General features: G+C 36.5%; 2 protein-coding genes across 2 annotated transcripts in view; one reads left to right on the top strand and one right to left on the bottom strand.

Moving 5' to 3' along the window:
* The window catches only part of COG5 (component of oligomeric golgi complex 5), a 186695-nt gene that overhangs the window by 17989 nt on the left and 151494 nt on the right, over positions 1-17212 (top strand). The window lies entirely within an intron of this gene.
* The window catches only part of GPR22 (G protein-coupled receptor 22), a 46127-nt gene continuing 43246 nt past the window's right edge, over positions 14332-17212 (bottom strand). Inside the window, exon 3 of the mRNA XM_083851270.1 lies at positions 14332-15956. Within this exon, the coding sequence (XP_083707396.1) occupies positions 14629-15930 (1302 nt within the window). The 5' untranslated portion in view covers positions 15931-15956 and the 3' untranslated portion in view covers positions 14332-14628. The remainder of the gene's footprint in view (positions 15957-17212) is intronic.

Raw genomic sequence — 17212 nt, 5'->3', positions numbered from 1 at the left:
GGTAGGGTGGTCCTTCAGAGGGATCTGGGTAGGCTGGACTGCTGGGCTGAGGTGAATGGGATGAGGTTTAATAAGGCCAAGTGCTGGGTCCTGCACTTTGGCCACAATAACCCCATGCAACGCTATAGGCTTGGGGCAGAGCGGCTAGAAGATTGTGAAGAGGAAAAGGACCTGGGAGTGTTGATCGATGCTCGGCTGAACGTGAGCCAGCAGTGTGTCCAGGTGGCCAAGAAGGCCAATGGCATCCTGGCCTGTATTAGAAATAGCGTAGCCAGCAGGAGCAGGGAGGTGATCATCCACCTGTACTCTGCTCTGGTGAGGCCGCACCTCGAGTGCTACGTTCAGTTTTGGGCCCCTCAGTACAAGAAGGACATCAAGGCCCTGGAACATGTCCAGAGAAGGACAACAAAACTGGTGAGAGGTCTGGAGCACAAGCCTTATGAGGAGCGGCTGAGGGAACTGGGGTTGTTTAGTCTGGAGCAGAGGAGGCTCAGGGGAGACCTCATTGCACTCTGCAATTTCGCAAAAGGAGGTTGTGATGAGGAGAGGGTAGGCCTCTTCTCCCAGATAACTAATGATAGGACTCGAGGAAATGGCCACAAGTTGCACCTGGGGAGATTTAGATTAGATATCTGGAAAAAACTTTTCTCTCAGAGAGTGGTCAGGCGCTGGAACGGCCTGCCCGGGGGGGTGGTGGAGTCACTGTCCCTCACGGTGTTCAAGAGGTGCCAGGACAAGGTGCTACGAGATATGATTTAATAGCTTAGTGGGTAGTATTGGTGATAGGGGGACGGTTGGACTAGATGATCTTGTAGGTCCTTTCCAACCTTGTGTTTCTATTATTCTAATATTAAAACAGTGTAAATAATCTGACCAGAACATGCAGGAGGCTTACTCTGAAGTGATTGTAGGTTGGCTGAATGGGATACTTGTCCTTCAGGTTAAATAAATATTGTACAAAAATGATTTCATTTTGACTGCTGCACTTTTTGAGATAACATTAAATATGTTATGTGTCTACTCAAGTATTACTAGCCTTGCAGTAGTAAGCAGGCTGAACACCTGCTATAGATACCACAGTAGCTATCTTTCTCTGCCTTCTTCTTCCCTTACATATTCAGAGATGAACTTAATTTGTACCTATTCCAAGCAAAAATTTAGAGTGCATGGTTACAGAGCGAGTTCTTGGGTTGAACAAAGTTCCAATTAAAGTGAGGAAGGATTGGTTACTATTACGTCAGTGAGCCCTTTCCCTGCTAGTCCACAAGGCAGACATTTGTTGATATTAATATCGCTGTGCACAGTTTCTCATAAGAATTAAAACATCGATCTGGAGGGAAAAGTTGCTTTCGTGGCACTTTTGCTCAAGGATTTAGATGTGTTAAAACTTACTGCCTTGTGCAAGACCTAGTGTCCTCTATACAGTATAGCATGTCTGTAGCGTAATGCACTGTTCTGTAGGGGTAGCTGAACTGATTTGATTAATAGAAATTACACAGCCATGCTAGCATGATGCTTAGCCTGGGGTAATTAGTCCTGCTGAGAATGACTGAACTTTATTACTGGCTCGGAGCCATCTGCATTATTTCTGAATGCCACTGCTTTAGGTGGTACATCTGCATCCACTGTAAGTGCAAAAATCTTGCTAAAACATTTTTTTTTCCATCCCCGGTGATGTTAGTAGTAACACTGCCAGACCTTTGCTGAAATTGCTTGGGCTCGAGTATGCTATTCCTTTCTGTAATTTAATGTGATCTCCATGTCCTTCAATTTCATGTTGTCCCCTTTTTTGTTGTTTTGTCCCTGAGGGTGTTTTTTGCCTGAGGCTTTCTTATCATAAGATGGAGGATTTTGCAAGAAGCGTCTGTATAAAGTCTTATTTGTAGTATTCCAGGCTAAAAAAGCTATCTGTTGGGAAGGTCAAGCAGACACAAAAATAATGCAAAAACCTTAATATTTGTAGTAGTCTTGAACTTTTTGGAAACTGAGCATTTGTTTTTGGAAAAAAAAACCAACAAAAGAAACCTTTATATAAAAATCAAGCTTTATGAAGGATTTAAAAAAAAAAAAAAAAGATGTTCATCATAAATAGGAGTATAAAGAGCCAGTATGACACATGGGAATATATAGAGAGTATGCTGTCTGAACTGCTTTTCCATAGCATCTCCGGTAAAAAAAGTGAAAATGATAGACTGTTGCTCCAGTTACATTGTTGATTAACTGTATACTGTTAATAGTGCATTTAATCGCAGACTAATTATAAACTAAATATGTAGTCTAAGAGCATATATAGTGTATATAAAGAGCATATATAGTGTATATAGAGAGAATATATAGCATTTGTGTATACACTATATATGCTCTTAGACTATATATATAGTATATAATTACTCTGTGACTGTATATATATGTATGCACACACATGCGCACCAGATACTGTGTTTCTCATGGATACTGTCATGCTGGTGTTGTCCAATATATTTCAAAATAATTATTCTTTATTTTTAATGTGATAATGTTGATAGAAACATTCAATTTACAGTCATACAACAGAGGTGGTTGAAGAGGCTTTTTTATACATTGGTAAAGAAAAAGGCATATTTGTAATGCTTCAATTTACTATCTTTAGAAAGATTATGATTTTATTAATTGATCTGTCTTTTCATTGAAAGGAGTGCCATGTATAGCTATGGATAGTTATTGTTAACAAAACATTCTTTTGTTTACTAAGAAGATCTTGTTATTTTCTTAGTGGTGTTCCTGGCTTCATGTTCGCCAAAGTCACCATTTGATTTATTGTAAACTAAAGGAAGAGCTACTCAAGCTTCTGCAGAATCATATTGTTTCATGAATTATGTTGTACAACCAAATATTGTGTAACGAGTGTTGAAGCCAGTCCTTGTGCCCTTCTGTAGTTGATATACCACCCGCTTATTTCTTTCTCTGTTTCAATTGTGTACATAACAATCTTGTTCTATGCCATCTTATTTTATGTTGTCTTTACCTTTTATGCAGAGGCAAGGAGCTTCTGTGGATATTTGTTTTCTTCTTGTTGGCTTTTGAAATGAAGGAAGAAAAATCTTGATAGTATGCATCAAGTTCATTAATTTGATCTATTTGCTTTAAGATACTGAATTACTATGCATTTAACAAAATGACATGGAAAACAGTATAATTTTTCATTAATAGGAGCCTAATAGCATAAGATTTCTTCATCCTCTTTGAACAAGACAGACAAAATATGCAGTTTTTACCATCAAATTGTGTTTTGCTGTGGTTAAGATTCCTAGCTTGGAAATCTTTTTAGACAAATCATTTTATGTAAATAGTTGCTGTGTTTTACCTAATCTCTGGCATGCGTCCTTTTTGTAACCATTTTCAAGAGAAGTCGCTAAGTAATTATAGGCATATGAGAGAAAAAGCTGAGTCTGAATTGATGCGAGAAAAAAAATCCCATTGGATTTCTATTTTTCATCATAAGCCTTAAATAGGGCTTGAATTTAGACTTCCTCAAATTTTTAAAAGTTTGGTTTCTGTTAAGGTAGTTTCATTGTTGTTTCATTGCTGTGTCACTTTTTTTTTCTAAAGCCATAACCGTTCTTGGTTTCTCTTGAAATTTCACTTTCTTTTCTGCATACAGTTCTAGAAAATGAAACCAAGTATAATTGTAACAGTGGGTATACTTGGTGTCTAGTTTCCTTTAAATGACCATGAACATCCTTCAAGTTTGCCATAATGAGTGACTTAACGAAACTATTTTTCCCTATTAGCATTAATCTGACTTCAGTTTTTAATGATGTTAGTCTTCCAACTGTAACTGTTTGAAGAATTTGATTTTGCTGTATTATTAGGCATTTGGTAAGTTTAGTTTCACTTATATAGGCCTTGGTAGAGGGCTATATATCAGATATTTTAGGATGGATTCAGTACTCTGCTCTCTACCTTGAGGTGTTGATATGGTCCTGAGAGGCATGTTATTGATGTCTCATCAGAATGACTGTGTCAGAAGTTAATTACAGTGGGTTCAAGTTGCCTTTGCTGTAGCACATGGAGTATTTCTTAGCTTTTATCCTGATTCCAGGCCCATCAAAGACTGTTTATTTCTTCTCTTGCTTACTTGCACTTACAGATGTCCACACCTACTGTTTCTTACATTTCTAGAAAGCTCTGCTCTTTCAACTTTTTGTCATCAGTTAGTCTGAAATCCATTTGCTGCTATTTCATTTTTAATACCAATTGTGGTTACTATTGTCATGATCTAATACACAGAAGTTTTGGTTGTAAGGCTATATATTTGTACCTGCCTTAGGCTTCAGCAGGTACAAAGTAAAATCTGGGGCCTGGCAGGTTGTGATTTATTTGCTTCCAACAATTCAAAGGATCCCAGCAGGAAAGAAGTGATAGTGGATAAGAACTTAGGAAGGAGGGGGGGATTTAATGGCCTGCCAAAGAGGATATTCTTTTTGGACAGGAATTATGATAATTATGACAAAAGAGTTTAAAAGAATGATTTTTGGCTGAGAGAAGGGAAGACATACAGAGGATAGCTGTGAGTCTCTGAAAGATTATCTTTTTGCATCTTGTAAATTTTGGAGCATGCTGCAGGCTAGTTCTCCGAGAGCCAGAGGAATCACCTCTAAGTTGATCAAACTCAGCGGTTCAAATTCGATAGATATTCATTTCCCCTTGGGATGGCCTGGGGAAGATTCACGTACGTATTTTTTTCTAGGGGAGTTTGGCTGAGGATAACAGAGAGGATGTGCACTTCCTTTTGTTTATGTATGGCAAATGGTGAAATCTGTTGCTTAGTGGTCAAGGAAATAACACTGAGAAGCAGTTCATAATATTTATCTTTTTCTTTCTTCTGGGTCTGAAGAGTTTATTACTGTGTAACCTAGTGGTTGTACCGAAGAACATGGTTGATTCAGAAATTACATCATGTCTGAGGTTGTTCCCTTTGAACAGTTGGATTCAGAAATAGTGTTAGAGAGGATGGAAAGGGATGAAAAGGACAAGTAACTTGGTATGACCAAGGAAAAGAAATGTGCATTTGGTTTGTCTGGAAAGATTAAATAATGGTGGTAGCTATTAGCCAAAAATCCTGTCTGGAGAATTTCATTGAGGATAACGTAATAAGATGTTATATCTGCAAATGCATACGGATTAGAGAGCCAGGTAACAAAATCCAAAAGATGTTAGTTTCACAATCCACTGACTTAAACCAGAAAAATTGAATCATTGTTTTCTAGGTATGTTTCTGAGTTGTGTGGAAGAAGAGATGATGGTGTTGGGAGCCCAGACTATGTGCTTCCTATGGCCTGTAATAAAGCATTGCTAATTTCTAAACAGGAATTACTATAATCAACAAGGAAAATGTTATTCTGTATTCTCTTATTATAAATAAATTTACTGTATTTGGGCGACAGTTGTTGCCAGAAGATTAGTAGTCGTACCACATAGGACAAACTGAGAATAGATCCAGTGTTTAATGTTTCAATTCTGAAAAGAGTTAATTTTCTAATGCAGTTGATCTGGTCATATTTTTGACAAATGTATTTACACAAACTTGAAAGTTGAAAGCTTATTGACAAGACTTACTAGACTGTGAAATACTGTTTTTTTTTGACAGTCAAGAAAGAGGGTAGTGCTGGCTACAGGCCTCTTCTAATGTAGTGACAAAGCAAGGACAACAATTGTAATTGGAAAGGAATGTGTAAACATAACTGATACGCATGACGTGTATAGGTATAAATTTAAAATATTGCAGAAAATCCATGGCTGGCAGGAACCAGAAAGATACATATCATAGAATAATCTTACCAATATAGAGGTATCCAGAATGTTCATAATGATTTAGAATAGGAGGAGGCAGAATATTAGAATATTAGAGACGGAATATGAGAATATTATTTTTCAATAAATGCTCTAGCTTTACTTTTGGAGAGAGGCAGGGTAATTTGTTCATCTATAAATTAAGGACACCTCGTATTCCAGCAATAAGTAAGGAGGATGTTAGACAAATGTACTACTTTCCTGGAGCCATTTGTTTATAACTTCTTATTGAGTGGGGAAGAGCAAAGTTCAGCATTCAGAAAGGGAAATGGGGATTTCTGTTAAAATCAGTCAGTCAGACACAAAGCTGTTAAAAAAAATAGTAGAGGAGTTGAATTCATTTGAAAGAAGATTTCAAGGGTATGAAGTTGAATGAATGATAGTCAAATATTTTTTTAATGGAAAATATGCATGGTCAGACAAATTGGTGGATTTTGATTGCTTAGTTGATTAAAGAAATTGTGTAGGGGCATTATATATTCATTTTATGTGTAATATCTGTAATTTAGATGATTTAAATCTCTGAAGTTATTGTTCCCCTAAGTAAGTATTTAAATAAGCCAACTTTTCCTCACTTCGCAGTTGCTGTACATTCTTGGCAGATAAATTTGTTATTAGGAGAGCTGGAAAAGAGGAACAGAGGTAAGGTAGTGATAGTGTTCATTGGGTATGAACCTCAGATTATGGCAGATTACTGGAGGAAAAGCAGATGTGGGTGGGCAGGGCATTTTATATATTCAACTCATATACACGCTTCTATTAAAACAAAAGCAAACCCTGTTTTAAAAATATGAAAATACTGTACTAAACTTAGGTAAAATAGTGGAATAGGACTGCATCCATGCTGAGGTTGCTTTTCTGATGTTGTTTCTGTCCTAGCATTCATGCAGCTGTAGCAGGCAAATGTGTACTTCACCAATTGGTATGGGGAATTGTGCTATGCAGAAAAAAAACATAGTTTTGTGGAGACCTGTGAATAAATGCAATTATACATGTCACAGGAGGAGATTAAATGGCCTCTTTTTCTTGAAGATAAAGACTGTAGAGGTGCATTCATGGGGAGAAAATAAAGGGTCACAAAAGGGCTTGTTGATTAGCAGAGAAAGAAATGACAAAAGCTAAGGACTGGAAAATGAGGCCTGGCAAATTCAGAAGTATACAATAATTGAAAAATGGGAATGTGTACACAGGTTTGTTGTAATTCCTCAAGTAAAAGTAAATACTGGTTATTCAAATCCTAAACATAGTAACCAATGTTGATATATAACTGTTGATATATAATGTGTGAGCATGTTCAGGTTAAAAAACAAAAACAAAAAACACCAAAACCAAACAAAACCCAACAAACCAACTAACCAAATAGCTATGAAAGAGGACTGAAGTCTAATCTGTGTTCAGGTGCTGGATGGGAGCCATTTTTTTTGTGTCATTCCTGCCTTGCCTTAAGGATCAGTGAAGGTAAGGTGTTGCTGTATGTAATAGAAGGTAATGAGTGGAGCAAGATTTAATCCTTGAACATAGGAAGCAGCTTTGAAAATAGGCTGTTTCCACAAGAGTAGTTTTACCTTGTTTCCTGCCTCACGCTCATAATCTTAAAATATTAGTTTCATCAGATGTTTAATGGACTCTTCTCTGTTATTGTTTGAAAAGTAAATTAGTACAGTCTTCTTATTTGTTCACCATTCAGAGCCAACCTTCATTGCCCAGAGGCACCGAATCTGGTTACCTGTAGTATTGTCTTCAACGTAGCCCCTCTTCAGCTGAAGAACAGCATGGTCTTCATGTCAGTTCAGGGAAAGATGTGAAGACCTAACCTCATTAAAAGAAGGAACATCCTATTATTTTTGGAACACACTGTTTCTGTGGCAGATTGTAAACAATTCAAAAAATTTCCCCCAATTTTTAGCTGACCTATCTTGCAAACTAAAGATGTAGTAGAAGCCTGAGATTTTTAAATGAAACAGCTGTGGCATAGCAAAGTCTCAGTGACTGAATCAAGTTTCCAACTTTCATTGCACTTGATTTAAACCATTTCTGGATTTCTACATTGTAGGCTGTGCAACTGAGGCAGGATTTGTCAGAAACCTCTGGATGCATTTATCTTTTTAAAGACGCCTTTAACTTGTCATCATGTGCGTTGGTTTTTTTTTTTTTTTTTTTTTATAGCTCAGTTTGATATTTATGGGCATAAAAACTCATGTGGTCACAATTATTAAGCCTAAACGTTTGTTGCAGTTTCAGTATAGGAAGTGAAGTGATTCACTGTGTTTGGAAATTTCTTACGATTTGACGTTTGCTTGGTAACTGTTCAGAAGATGAATTTATAATTCAAATAACACTCTTGTTTTTGTTACATGCAAATACACTCCAGGAAAGTCAGTTGTGTCTGGAAGAAAAGTCTCTCATGGAAGACTTCACTTACCGATCGCAGTAGCAACTAATACATACGCTAAATCTTCTTAATTTAGCTATAGTGCATTACATATATGTGTGGGTGTGCGGTATTTTGGCAAAACACAAAAATTAGTTTTCCGTGAGCGTTTTTTTGGGTTAGGTATTTAGCTCATGGAAGCTGCTGCTGCACTTATCGAACCACTTACCTTTTGTTAAGACCTCTTTGTCCACAAATTCTTTTCACTTGTTTTGTTTTGTTAGTTCTCATACAAGGGTAGGTTTCACTTACTAGCTGTTAGAGCAAGAATAATGTATCTTTCTCCTTACTGTTAAGGAGTTTAGAGCAGCACTGCTCACATTCACCTCTTTTATGATGATACACTTCAAATAATGTTTCCTTCCCCTTTCTTATGCCTGCAGTCAGCACACTGTTAAACGCATCTTCAAGCACAAAGTTGCACTGATACTTGTAATAATTTCCTGATGTGGGAAGCTGTCCTTTTTTTTTTTTTTCTACTTCCCTTCTGCTCGCTCCTGTGGTTATTTGTGACAGGGATTTATGAAAAATATCTTGAAATAGGATTTGGAAGAAAACCCTGATACAAAAAAGCGGTAGGTTGTCATCAGTTATTGTGCTTTTTCCCCGTTTCTAATTGAGTTTAATATGAAGTAAAATCTCACAACAGATTGTGAGAGATCCTAGTATAGTTGTAAGTAAAGCTGCACTGATATTGCTCTGCTAATAACAGTCTGACATAGCCAGAGTGACAGATTTTCCAGCAATAATGTTGTTTCAGCAGTGACACTGATTTGTTTATCAGATACGGCAGCAAGTTAAACTGTTGCAAGATAGGGTAGGAAGTTAGAGATCATAGCAAGATAACAGAAACCAAATGTATCTTTCCAAAACCCAGCTTGAGAAGGAAACAAGGGCGTGCTGTTTGCCAACAGCATTGTGCCGTCAGCTTGCCCGCCTGCCTGCCTGCCTGCCGAGTGTCAGCAGTCAGAATGAGGACATAATAATGCATATATTCAAAGAGTATGGTTAATTCAAACTATAAAAATAAAATATGTTTTAATAATTTTAGGTTGAACACCTTCCACAGATATTTTACTGTAAATCTTGTGGTTTTTTTTTCATTTTAAGTGATTTTCTATTGTGTGAGAATTTCTTCATAACATAGGAAATTGATGATACCAAATGCATAAAATAAATACATAAGAAAATATTTCTTCCATCCTGACTCTATTTATAATAATCACTGATGTTGCATTTTTTTCAAATAACATAAAAATGTCTAATGACATTTCTCCTTCAATTTAATACTCCACAAAAGTAAATTAAGATAAAGAAGCAGTAATTGAAAACACACCATGCTTATGAAACACTTCTGAAGCATCGAGACAAACTGAAGTTATCCAACTAAATACTGATTTGAAAGAAAATTCAAGCATTTTTTTTTTAAAGATTTATCACTGGGAACAGACATGTAACATTTTCCTTTCAGGTCTGTTCTTGGAATGCCTGTACGCTCTATGCACTCTGTACTCAGTAAAACATACAGTATCTCTCTAGTAAAAGAGACAGTAGAATAATGCACAATCTCAGTTTTCCTGTTACTCCACGTACAATTCATTAAATCAAAAACTTTGTCAGAAGTTACTCTTCATGTGGTTCTCTGCCCTGCTCCTAGCAATTTTTGTCAGGACCACTTACCACACTTGACGATTCAAAGATTGGTTGTTCTGGCTTTCTGTTATCATGGAGTAGCTTGGGCTGGAACTCAACCTTAAAGGCCACCCAGTTCCAACCCCCTGCCATGGGCAGGGACACCTCCCACCAGACCAGGTTGCACAAAGCCCCATCCAGCCTGGCCTTGAACACCTCCAGGGATGGCGCATCCCCAGCTTCTCTACTTCACATCCTTCTTCTTTAACAGTCATTGGGTATGGGGTATGAGTCAATTCTAATTTTCCTATTAGTCAGTTATTACGTCTCTCTTTTTTTTTTTTTCCTCTCCAGATAAGTGCCCAGCAAAACAAAACCCAACCCCCAAGTTTAATTTTGCTTTTTGAATTGCAGGATTGTTCTCTGAATTAGGAAAAGGAGAAGGTAATTACGGAGTCAGATTCTTCTCTCCTTTGGGTGTAAGACGAATGAATTCAGTGATATCACAGCAGTATGTGTGAAGTGGGAGTGGGATTTGGCTGTCGTAAAGCTGGAAGGTTTTAAGACTGAAGCCGATTGTCCTTAGCTGTATGGTTGAGGTGTTTTGTTTGAACAGTGGGGAAGGGAATGGTAAGTTAGTGTATTCTGTACCTTTTAATATTACATTGAAACTTTGCTAAAGAAATGCTGCATTCTTTTCTTTTAAAAGACTTTAATGGCAGTTGGTAACTAAAACACTTTCCTTCAGAGGAAACGTGTCTAAAATATTCAGCTATCAAAGAGTTCTGATGCCTAGCACATACATTGATGTTCAGTAAGAACTATTGTGTGTTTTGCAGTATGATGTACATAATGGTTAACATGGCAGACAATTCCTTTCTAATGCCCAGGTAAATTATATAGCATATTGAATATAGTATTTCTTTTAAATAAAAAAAAAAAAGAGAGAGAGAGAAAAGAGATGTTGAAGCATGTGTACAGTGGGACATAGTGTCTGTCTGCCTGTTCGGTTCAGAAATAAACTTAGAAAAATCCCTCCATATCATACCGAATTCTACTTTCACAATGCGTACTGATGTGAAATAATTATGTATAACGTGCATGTGTGTATTTATGTAACAACGGAGGAAGAGAGTTGTATTGATCTAATATGTATCTGGATGTATACATTTTTAATCTAATATGTTTATAAATCATTGTAGTGATTCTTATTCCCCTGGTCCTAATGAAGCAGACAGAACTAGTGACCAAGTAGCAGTGTCTTGTAACCCATAAAAATTGTTGCCATCCATCTTGAAACTAAGTATCTGTGATCTACTTAGGTTTCTATTTCCCTAGTGTGTGATGTACCAGTTTAAGGTGTGGCTCTTGAATAGGTAATAGGTGCTGGCACTGTCCTCATCTTTTTGTATTTTTAGCATGGGCTAACCTCATTTTACAGTGTGAAATCGGATGGAACTGCGTTTGAAGCTAGAAGAAAACAGATACCAGCTAATGCTTTAGGGATAGAGACTATGTGGAAACTGGTGGTTGTTGCTTGAGGTTCCACGATGTATTTGCTGGAATTAGCATTTTTAGAGTCCTGTACAATTCTGCTTGCCTTAGGCTGAGTGGTGTGAAGTGTAATTGAACTAATGACTCACTCTGATGAGATCATTTTTAAGAATGTAGTGGGCTTCTTATTGTACAATACTATGGCATGTATTTGCCCTTTTTTCTCCAGTGTTGCTGACTATTTTTTGCATTCTGTTTTAGTCTTTTGTCTGTCAAGCACCCACGGCACACCTTCATATCCCTCCTAAAATCCTCTTCTGTATCAGTAGGACATACAGTGTTCCTCCACTAGTTAATCTTTATTTTGTCTTGTTTGTGTTAAATCTGTCATCTTTGTGGTACAGGTCATGTATGCTTCTGTTTTCTAATGAATCCTGCATGTATACAGTATTGCACGTATTCTTACTCCCTGCTCTGTGCAGAATTTTCTTCTGCAGACCTCAAAGTGCACTCTAACATTGTACAAGTCCTTTTTCTTTTCCTTATTTAATGCAAGATGAGGAACAGTAAATGTACAAATGAACTGGCTTACGTTCTTACAGCCAATCATTGACTGATCGACATAACCTTTAAAACCTGACTTAATCCCTTGCCCTAATTCCTAGGCTGTATTTTCTCTTTGTTATGAAGTAGTGCTTCATTGAATCTGTATTTCTAGTGAATGAGCTTTTAACACTAAATATGTAGTACTTGAGGTTTTATTTAGTTTTTAAAAGTAAAGCTGTATTGTCGAGAAAGCTTTCAAGTCTGCAAGCTTTTCTTAAACGATTATTTCAGATAAGGACATGAGTAATGACAAGCATATTCATGTGCAGTGGTCATTATATCTTTTTTCTTCTTTTTAAATAAATGAATAGTATTTTAAATTCATTTAAGAATGTTTTATTGGAAGGTAAGTCATCAGTTAAATCATATTATGCCATTAATCTTAGAGATCCCACTTTCTCTTCCTTCTAATGCTCAGAATACTGAACACAGTTACTCAGAGAAAGAAAGAACTGTTATAAAAAAAAAAAGTTTCTTAGTTTTTTTGAGTTCACTTCTTTTCAGAAAAGCTTACTCCTTCAAGAATATTTTTAAAATGGTAAATCTGAAACATACAGGATTTAAAAACCAAAACCTTCATGTACACAACTGTTAAGTTTACTTCTGAATAAGATGAAGGATTTCTGTTCTTGTAGGAAATGAGGGGTAGCTTGGATGAAATTCACACTAATTCATACTGTTTGTAAGTGGGTACAGTTGAATGCAGGTATAGTTGGGTTAGCTTTTAAAACAAAGCCAATGAAATTATGGCTGAATGAATATTGCACAATAATTTTAGGTAATTAATTATTATCAAATAGATAATAAAACTTATAGTCAGAACTTGGCTAATTTGAAGAGGCTGGTCTTTTTGGAATATAGAGTCATTATTTTTTTTGAGACTTCTGTTCTGGTAAACTAAGCCATGAGCTGAAGTAAACTAAGGTATATTAAAAGTACTTTTTTTTTTTTTTTTTTAAACCATAAACCAGTGTTGGCAATACAAATATGATTTAAAAATGTGTTGGAAAATGACTTTTTGCTCCCTTAACACCAAACTTTATTTTTTTTTTCCTAGGCAACTTTAGAAAAATGCTTCAGAAATACTCACTTTTAATCTAATACTTTAGTCAAACTAGTTCTCATATTCAAGGATGTGTTCTGTCTTTGTTTATTTGTTTCTGCTTTTAATAGAAGCCAATACTTATTGAGAATTAGCTTTTAATTATAGTGGTAGCTGGTGACACACTGAGCAGTTTATATAACCAGACAAGTGAAATCATTCTAATTGATTTTGTAGCTTTCTGGGTCCTATTCTGCACCCCCCCCCCCCGCCCCCGACCCTATTCCCCCTGCAACCGGTACCCAAGTCAATGAATGTAGCCACTGTTCATTGAAATAATTATTTTTTATGCATGGGATAGTGCAAAAGGCTCACAAAAAAGTTAGGGGGAGATGAATATCTCAATTCTTGCTTGCAGTGCTATGGATGATAATGACTTCTTAAGGCTTCCTGATTCTTCACCAAAGGTATAAGATGAAATGGAAAAAGGATGGAGTGATGGTATATCATGACTGTCCAGAAAATAGAGAAATAGGGTAGCTAGCAGTCATGATGGTTGTCTTGTGACAAAGCAGTTGCATGATCAGAACTGATCATCATTGGAGGAAAGGTGAATTCTAAATAATATAAAAGTTAATGAGGACAAGAAAATCATATACTTTATCTATGGCACTTGACAGCTGTATCTGTCTATGTAGATAGACAGATAAAAAAAATCTCTTTCCGGAAGATTCTCCAGCCTCCCCATGGCTGGAGGTCCAGTCACGGAGCAGTGTGAAAATCTGAGTCTTTGCACACAAATGGTTTGTTGGTTGATTGTCTTTTAATGTCAGGCCCAAGGACTTTTACATCTGTTTTTGCCTTTCTGTAATGTAATTTCTTTGCCTCTAGCCCCCTCCATCCCTCCTGTGTAATTATTCAATATCGTGTGCTTTCCGTATAGAAACTGCAGATCTGAGGCTGTGATCAACTGTTTCGGAACTCAAGACTTTTCCCTTTTTTTGTGGAAGTATTCTCAGTTTTTGAACCAACCTGAGTACTTTTTCCCATAAAAATGAACTGGTTCTGAACCATTAATTGAAGAGCATAGCATAAATGGCTCTTTTATTTTTTTAAACATGTGCATGGTAATTGTGTGCTGGAGAAATTTGAAATAATTACCTATCTGAATATAAGATTAAATAGTATGTCTTGCAAAATGTTGAATTTGTGCCTTAGAATACGAAGCATTCCCGAGTGGAATTCTTGTTTAAAAATTATTTTATATTTACAGAGAAACTCAGCCATACAAATATTTTTAAAAGTTTGCACTTCATTAAGGCTATTTATTTTCTAAAAAAGAGGACTTGAATATTTTTGACAAATATACACATGGTGTTACGCTAACAAACAGCCATGCAACAGATATCTTACATAATGAAGAAATCGAATATACAAGACCTACTCTATTTAACATAGATATTGGAAAATTTACAGTCTAGCCAATAGTTTTTTTGTTTTTTTTTTTTAAAAAAAAGTTTTTCTTATTTGGCAGTATTTTTCTACAATTTGTTCAATATTCCTCTTGATGTGTTTTGGTGAGTACTGAAGTCTAGTCAGTGACAACCTGAGGTACTAAACATTTCTGCCTTACTTCGTTGTCTTCAAAGGTAATCTTTTTGTTCCTTTTAGGCTCTATCCATGAGTTGTGTATTACCGCGTTATTTGGCATGGGGTCCGCTTCCACTATTGAAACAACTCGTTTTTTCATCTTACTTTTCAGAACTTTCTGAAACTTTTGCCTGGTGAATGCATAAAGGAGAGGGTGAAATATAGTCGTTCCGTACGCCATCACTAGAAAACATAATCGCAACTTAACCAAAAGGTCACTTGGGCCCAAACACAAGATTGTGGTGTTTAAAACGGAGATGGGCGTCCAGCAGAGCAGGAAGGTTGAAATAATCAAGAGGGACATTCTGAAGACTCTCTTTTGCCGCTCTCGTCGCTCCCGGTGCCGTTTCACGGCTCGGCGCAGGGCGATTATGACCGACACAGAAGTCCTTACACCAAAGACTACATTCCTCCCCGCACTGCTCTGTGAGACATCGGTAGTCTCGTGCTGAGTGGTCAAAGAGATAGTTTTTTTCTTCCGAGCTTTCTTCTTTTGTCCTGTTGTAAATCTCGTGCCAATTCGGATATTCAGAGCCTGGAGTATTTTGGTGTAGGTAATGAGCATTACTATAACGGTGAAGAAGAAGATTGGGATCTGCACGAGGAGGTGGTAGTACATCCCCAGCTCCGTGTGATATTCGTTTGCACTGACGCACAAAAGCGTCTTGTTTTCCCAAGTGCTCACGCTTTGGAGACTGAAAAAATTGACTTCAATGAAAGGAATCAGGAAGGAGAAAAGTGAGATGATCCATATTGATGTCATTAATATCACAGCCCTTCCCATGGTCAGAATTCGATTGGCAGGTTTTACAGAGATATCGTATCGGTCCAGAGTGATAGCAAAGACATTGATTGCAGTTGAAACGCTTGCAAAAGAGACACAAGCCTCATGGAAGCAGCAGATTAGAGCAGTGTTACTCTCCAGTGAAAGCAGAAGGATAACTATAGTTAGAGGAATACATCCCACACAAATTATTACATCAAGTACATGAAGGTTCATTGTAATTATGTTACTGACAGAATTGATTAAGTTGGATTTCATACAGTAAAGTACCAGCACGGTGAGGTTGCTGCCAAGTCCCAAAACAATTTCTAACATCAAAAATCCAGTGAGAGAAACTTGAAAGCTTAATGCATATGACAGGGGTCGGTACATGTTGGTGTCGATGTCATCAATGGCATCTCGAACTGTAATGTTAGATTCAGACTGCATGTTGACCTCCAGAATGGGGGAGAAACACATTCTTTTGTTGCAGTTGTTTTTTTCTCCTGAAAGGTGAAATAAATATGGAACTGTTTGATTTCTTTCTTTTTTAACATTTTTTTTTTGTTATTGTGGAAAAATGCTGGGAAAGGAGGAGGGAGGAAAAGCATCTATTCTTACCAAATTCTTAATTATTTACTGTATGTTTAGAGCTGTGCTTGGCATGGACTCAAAAGCCAGAGAATATACAATAAGGTCCTTCCTTTTAAAAGGAAAGCAGGACTTTTTTTTTTTTCCTTTAAAAAAAAAAAAGGAAAAAAAAGTGAAAAGCTTCCACTTAGGGGAGACAAGGCTTTATTTATAGTGATGTGGCTTTTACAAAGGGCCCGCTTGTTGAATAAACTATACTTGTGCATTGCCTTTGTATTGTGTTGAGGGCTATTTCAGAAGAATGCTGTTGAGTATTAACAAATTAGTACTCAAGATCAATTTAAAAAGGCTCTTGTGGAAACAGAAAGTGATAGGAGCGTGGAACACTTGCTTATGTATTATAAAAAGAACACAAATTATTTTATGGCAATTTAGCAGTCCCTTTCTTATGAAGACTTCGTAAGAGTGTTGTAGGCAGAGATAGGAAGTTCTGCAATTAAGCAGATTTTTTATAGAGCTTGGAAACTTCTCACTTTTATCTTGTGTGCATCTACATGTATGAAACTTATCACTGTAGCGATTTTATGTAAGTATGTATAATTTCAAATGCAACTCTTACATAGATTTGGGGTAATGGAGTTTATTATAAAAGCCTATGAATATTCTATTTCTGCAAGAAATCAGTGCCTAGATGGAATGGAAGTGTATTTAATTTTGTTCCAGAATAGATTTAAAGGAATAGTTTTATAAAATAACATTAAATATAAAATTGTCTCTTTCATTTTTTTTTTTTATATACTGAAATTAAATCCAGCAGATTTGTATACACAGTGTATTTATCCTAAGAGAAAGTGAGGTTCAAAAAAAGTAGCATTTAATGCATCTAGGAGATCCAGAGATATCTAAAAAATCTAGGAAATTTTTATTTTGTGGCTGCATCTGCTTTGTTTTACACATGCTGATAGGTTGTAAACATAGCATCTGCATCTAATACCTGACATGTCTATTATTTATAGTGTCAGCCAGCTCTGGAGTTTGTAATGAGATGAATAAACAAAAGAGAGGTCATTCAATTTCTTGTTGTGATGCTTGAGGATTTTAAAGTAGCTTTAAATATAAGAGGGGAAGTACTTGGCACGAAACTAAATTTAAATGCAGACCTTTGTTCCAC

This window comes from Anser anser (genome assembly GCF_964211835.1).
Source record: "Anser anser genome assembly, chromosome: 1".
Classification (NCBI taxonomy): Eukaryota; Metazoa; Chordata; class Aves; order Anseriformes; family Anatidae; genus Anser; species Anser anser.
The sequence above is the reverse complement of the archived record's forward strand: the minus strand, read 5'-3'. Positions and strand labels throughout refer to the sequence as shown.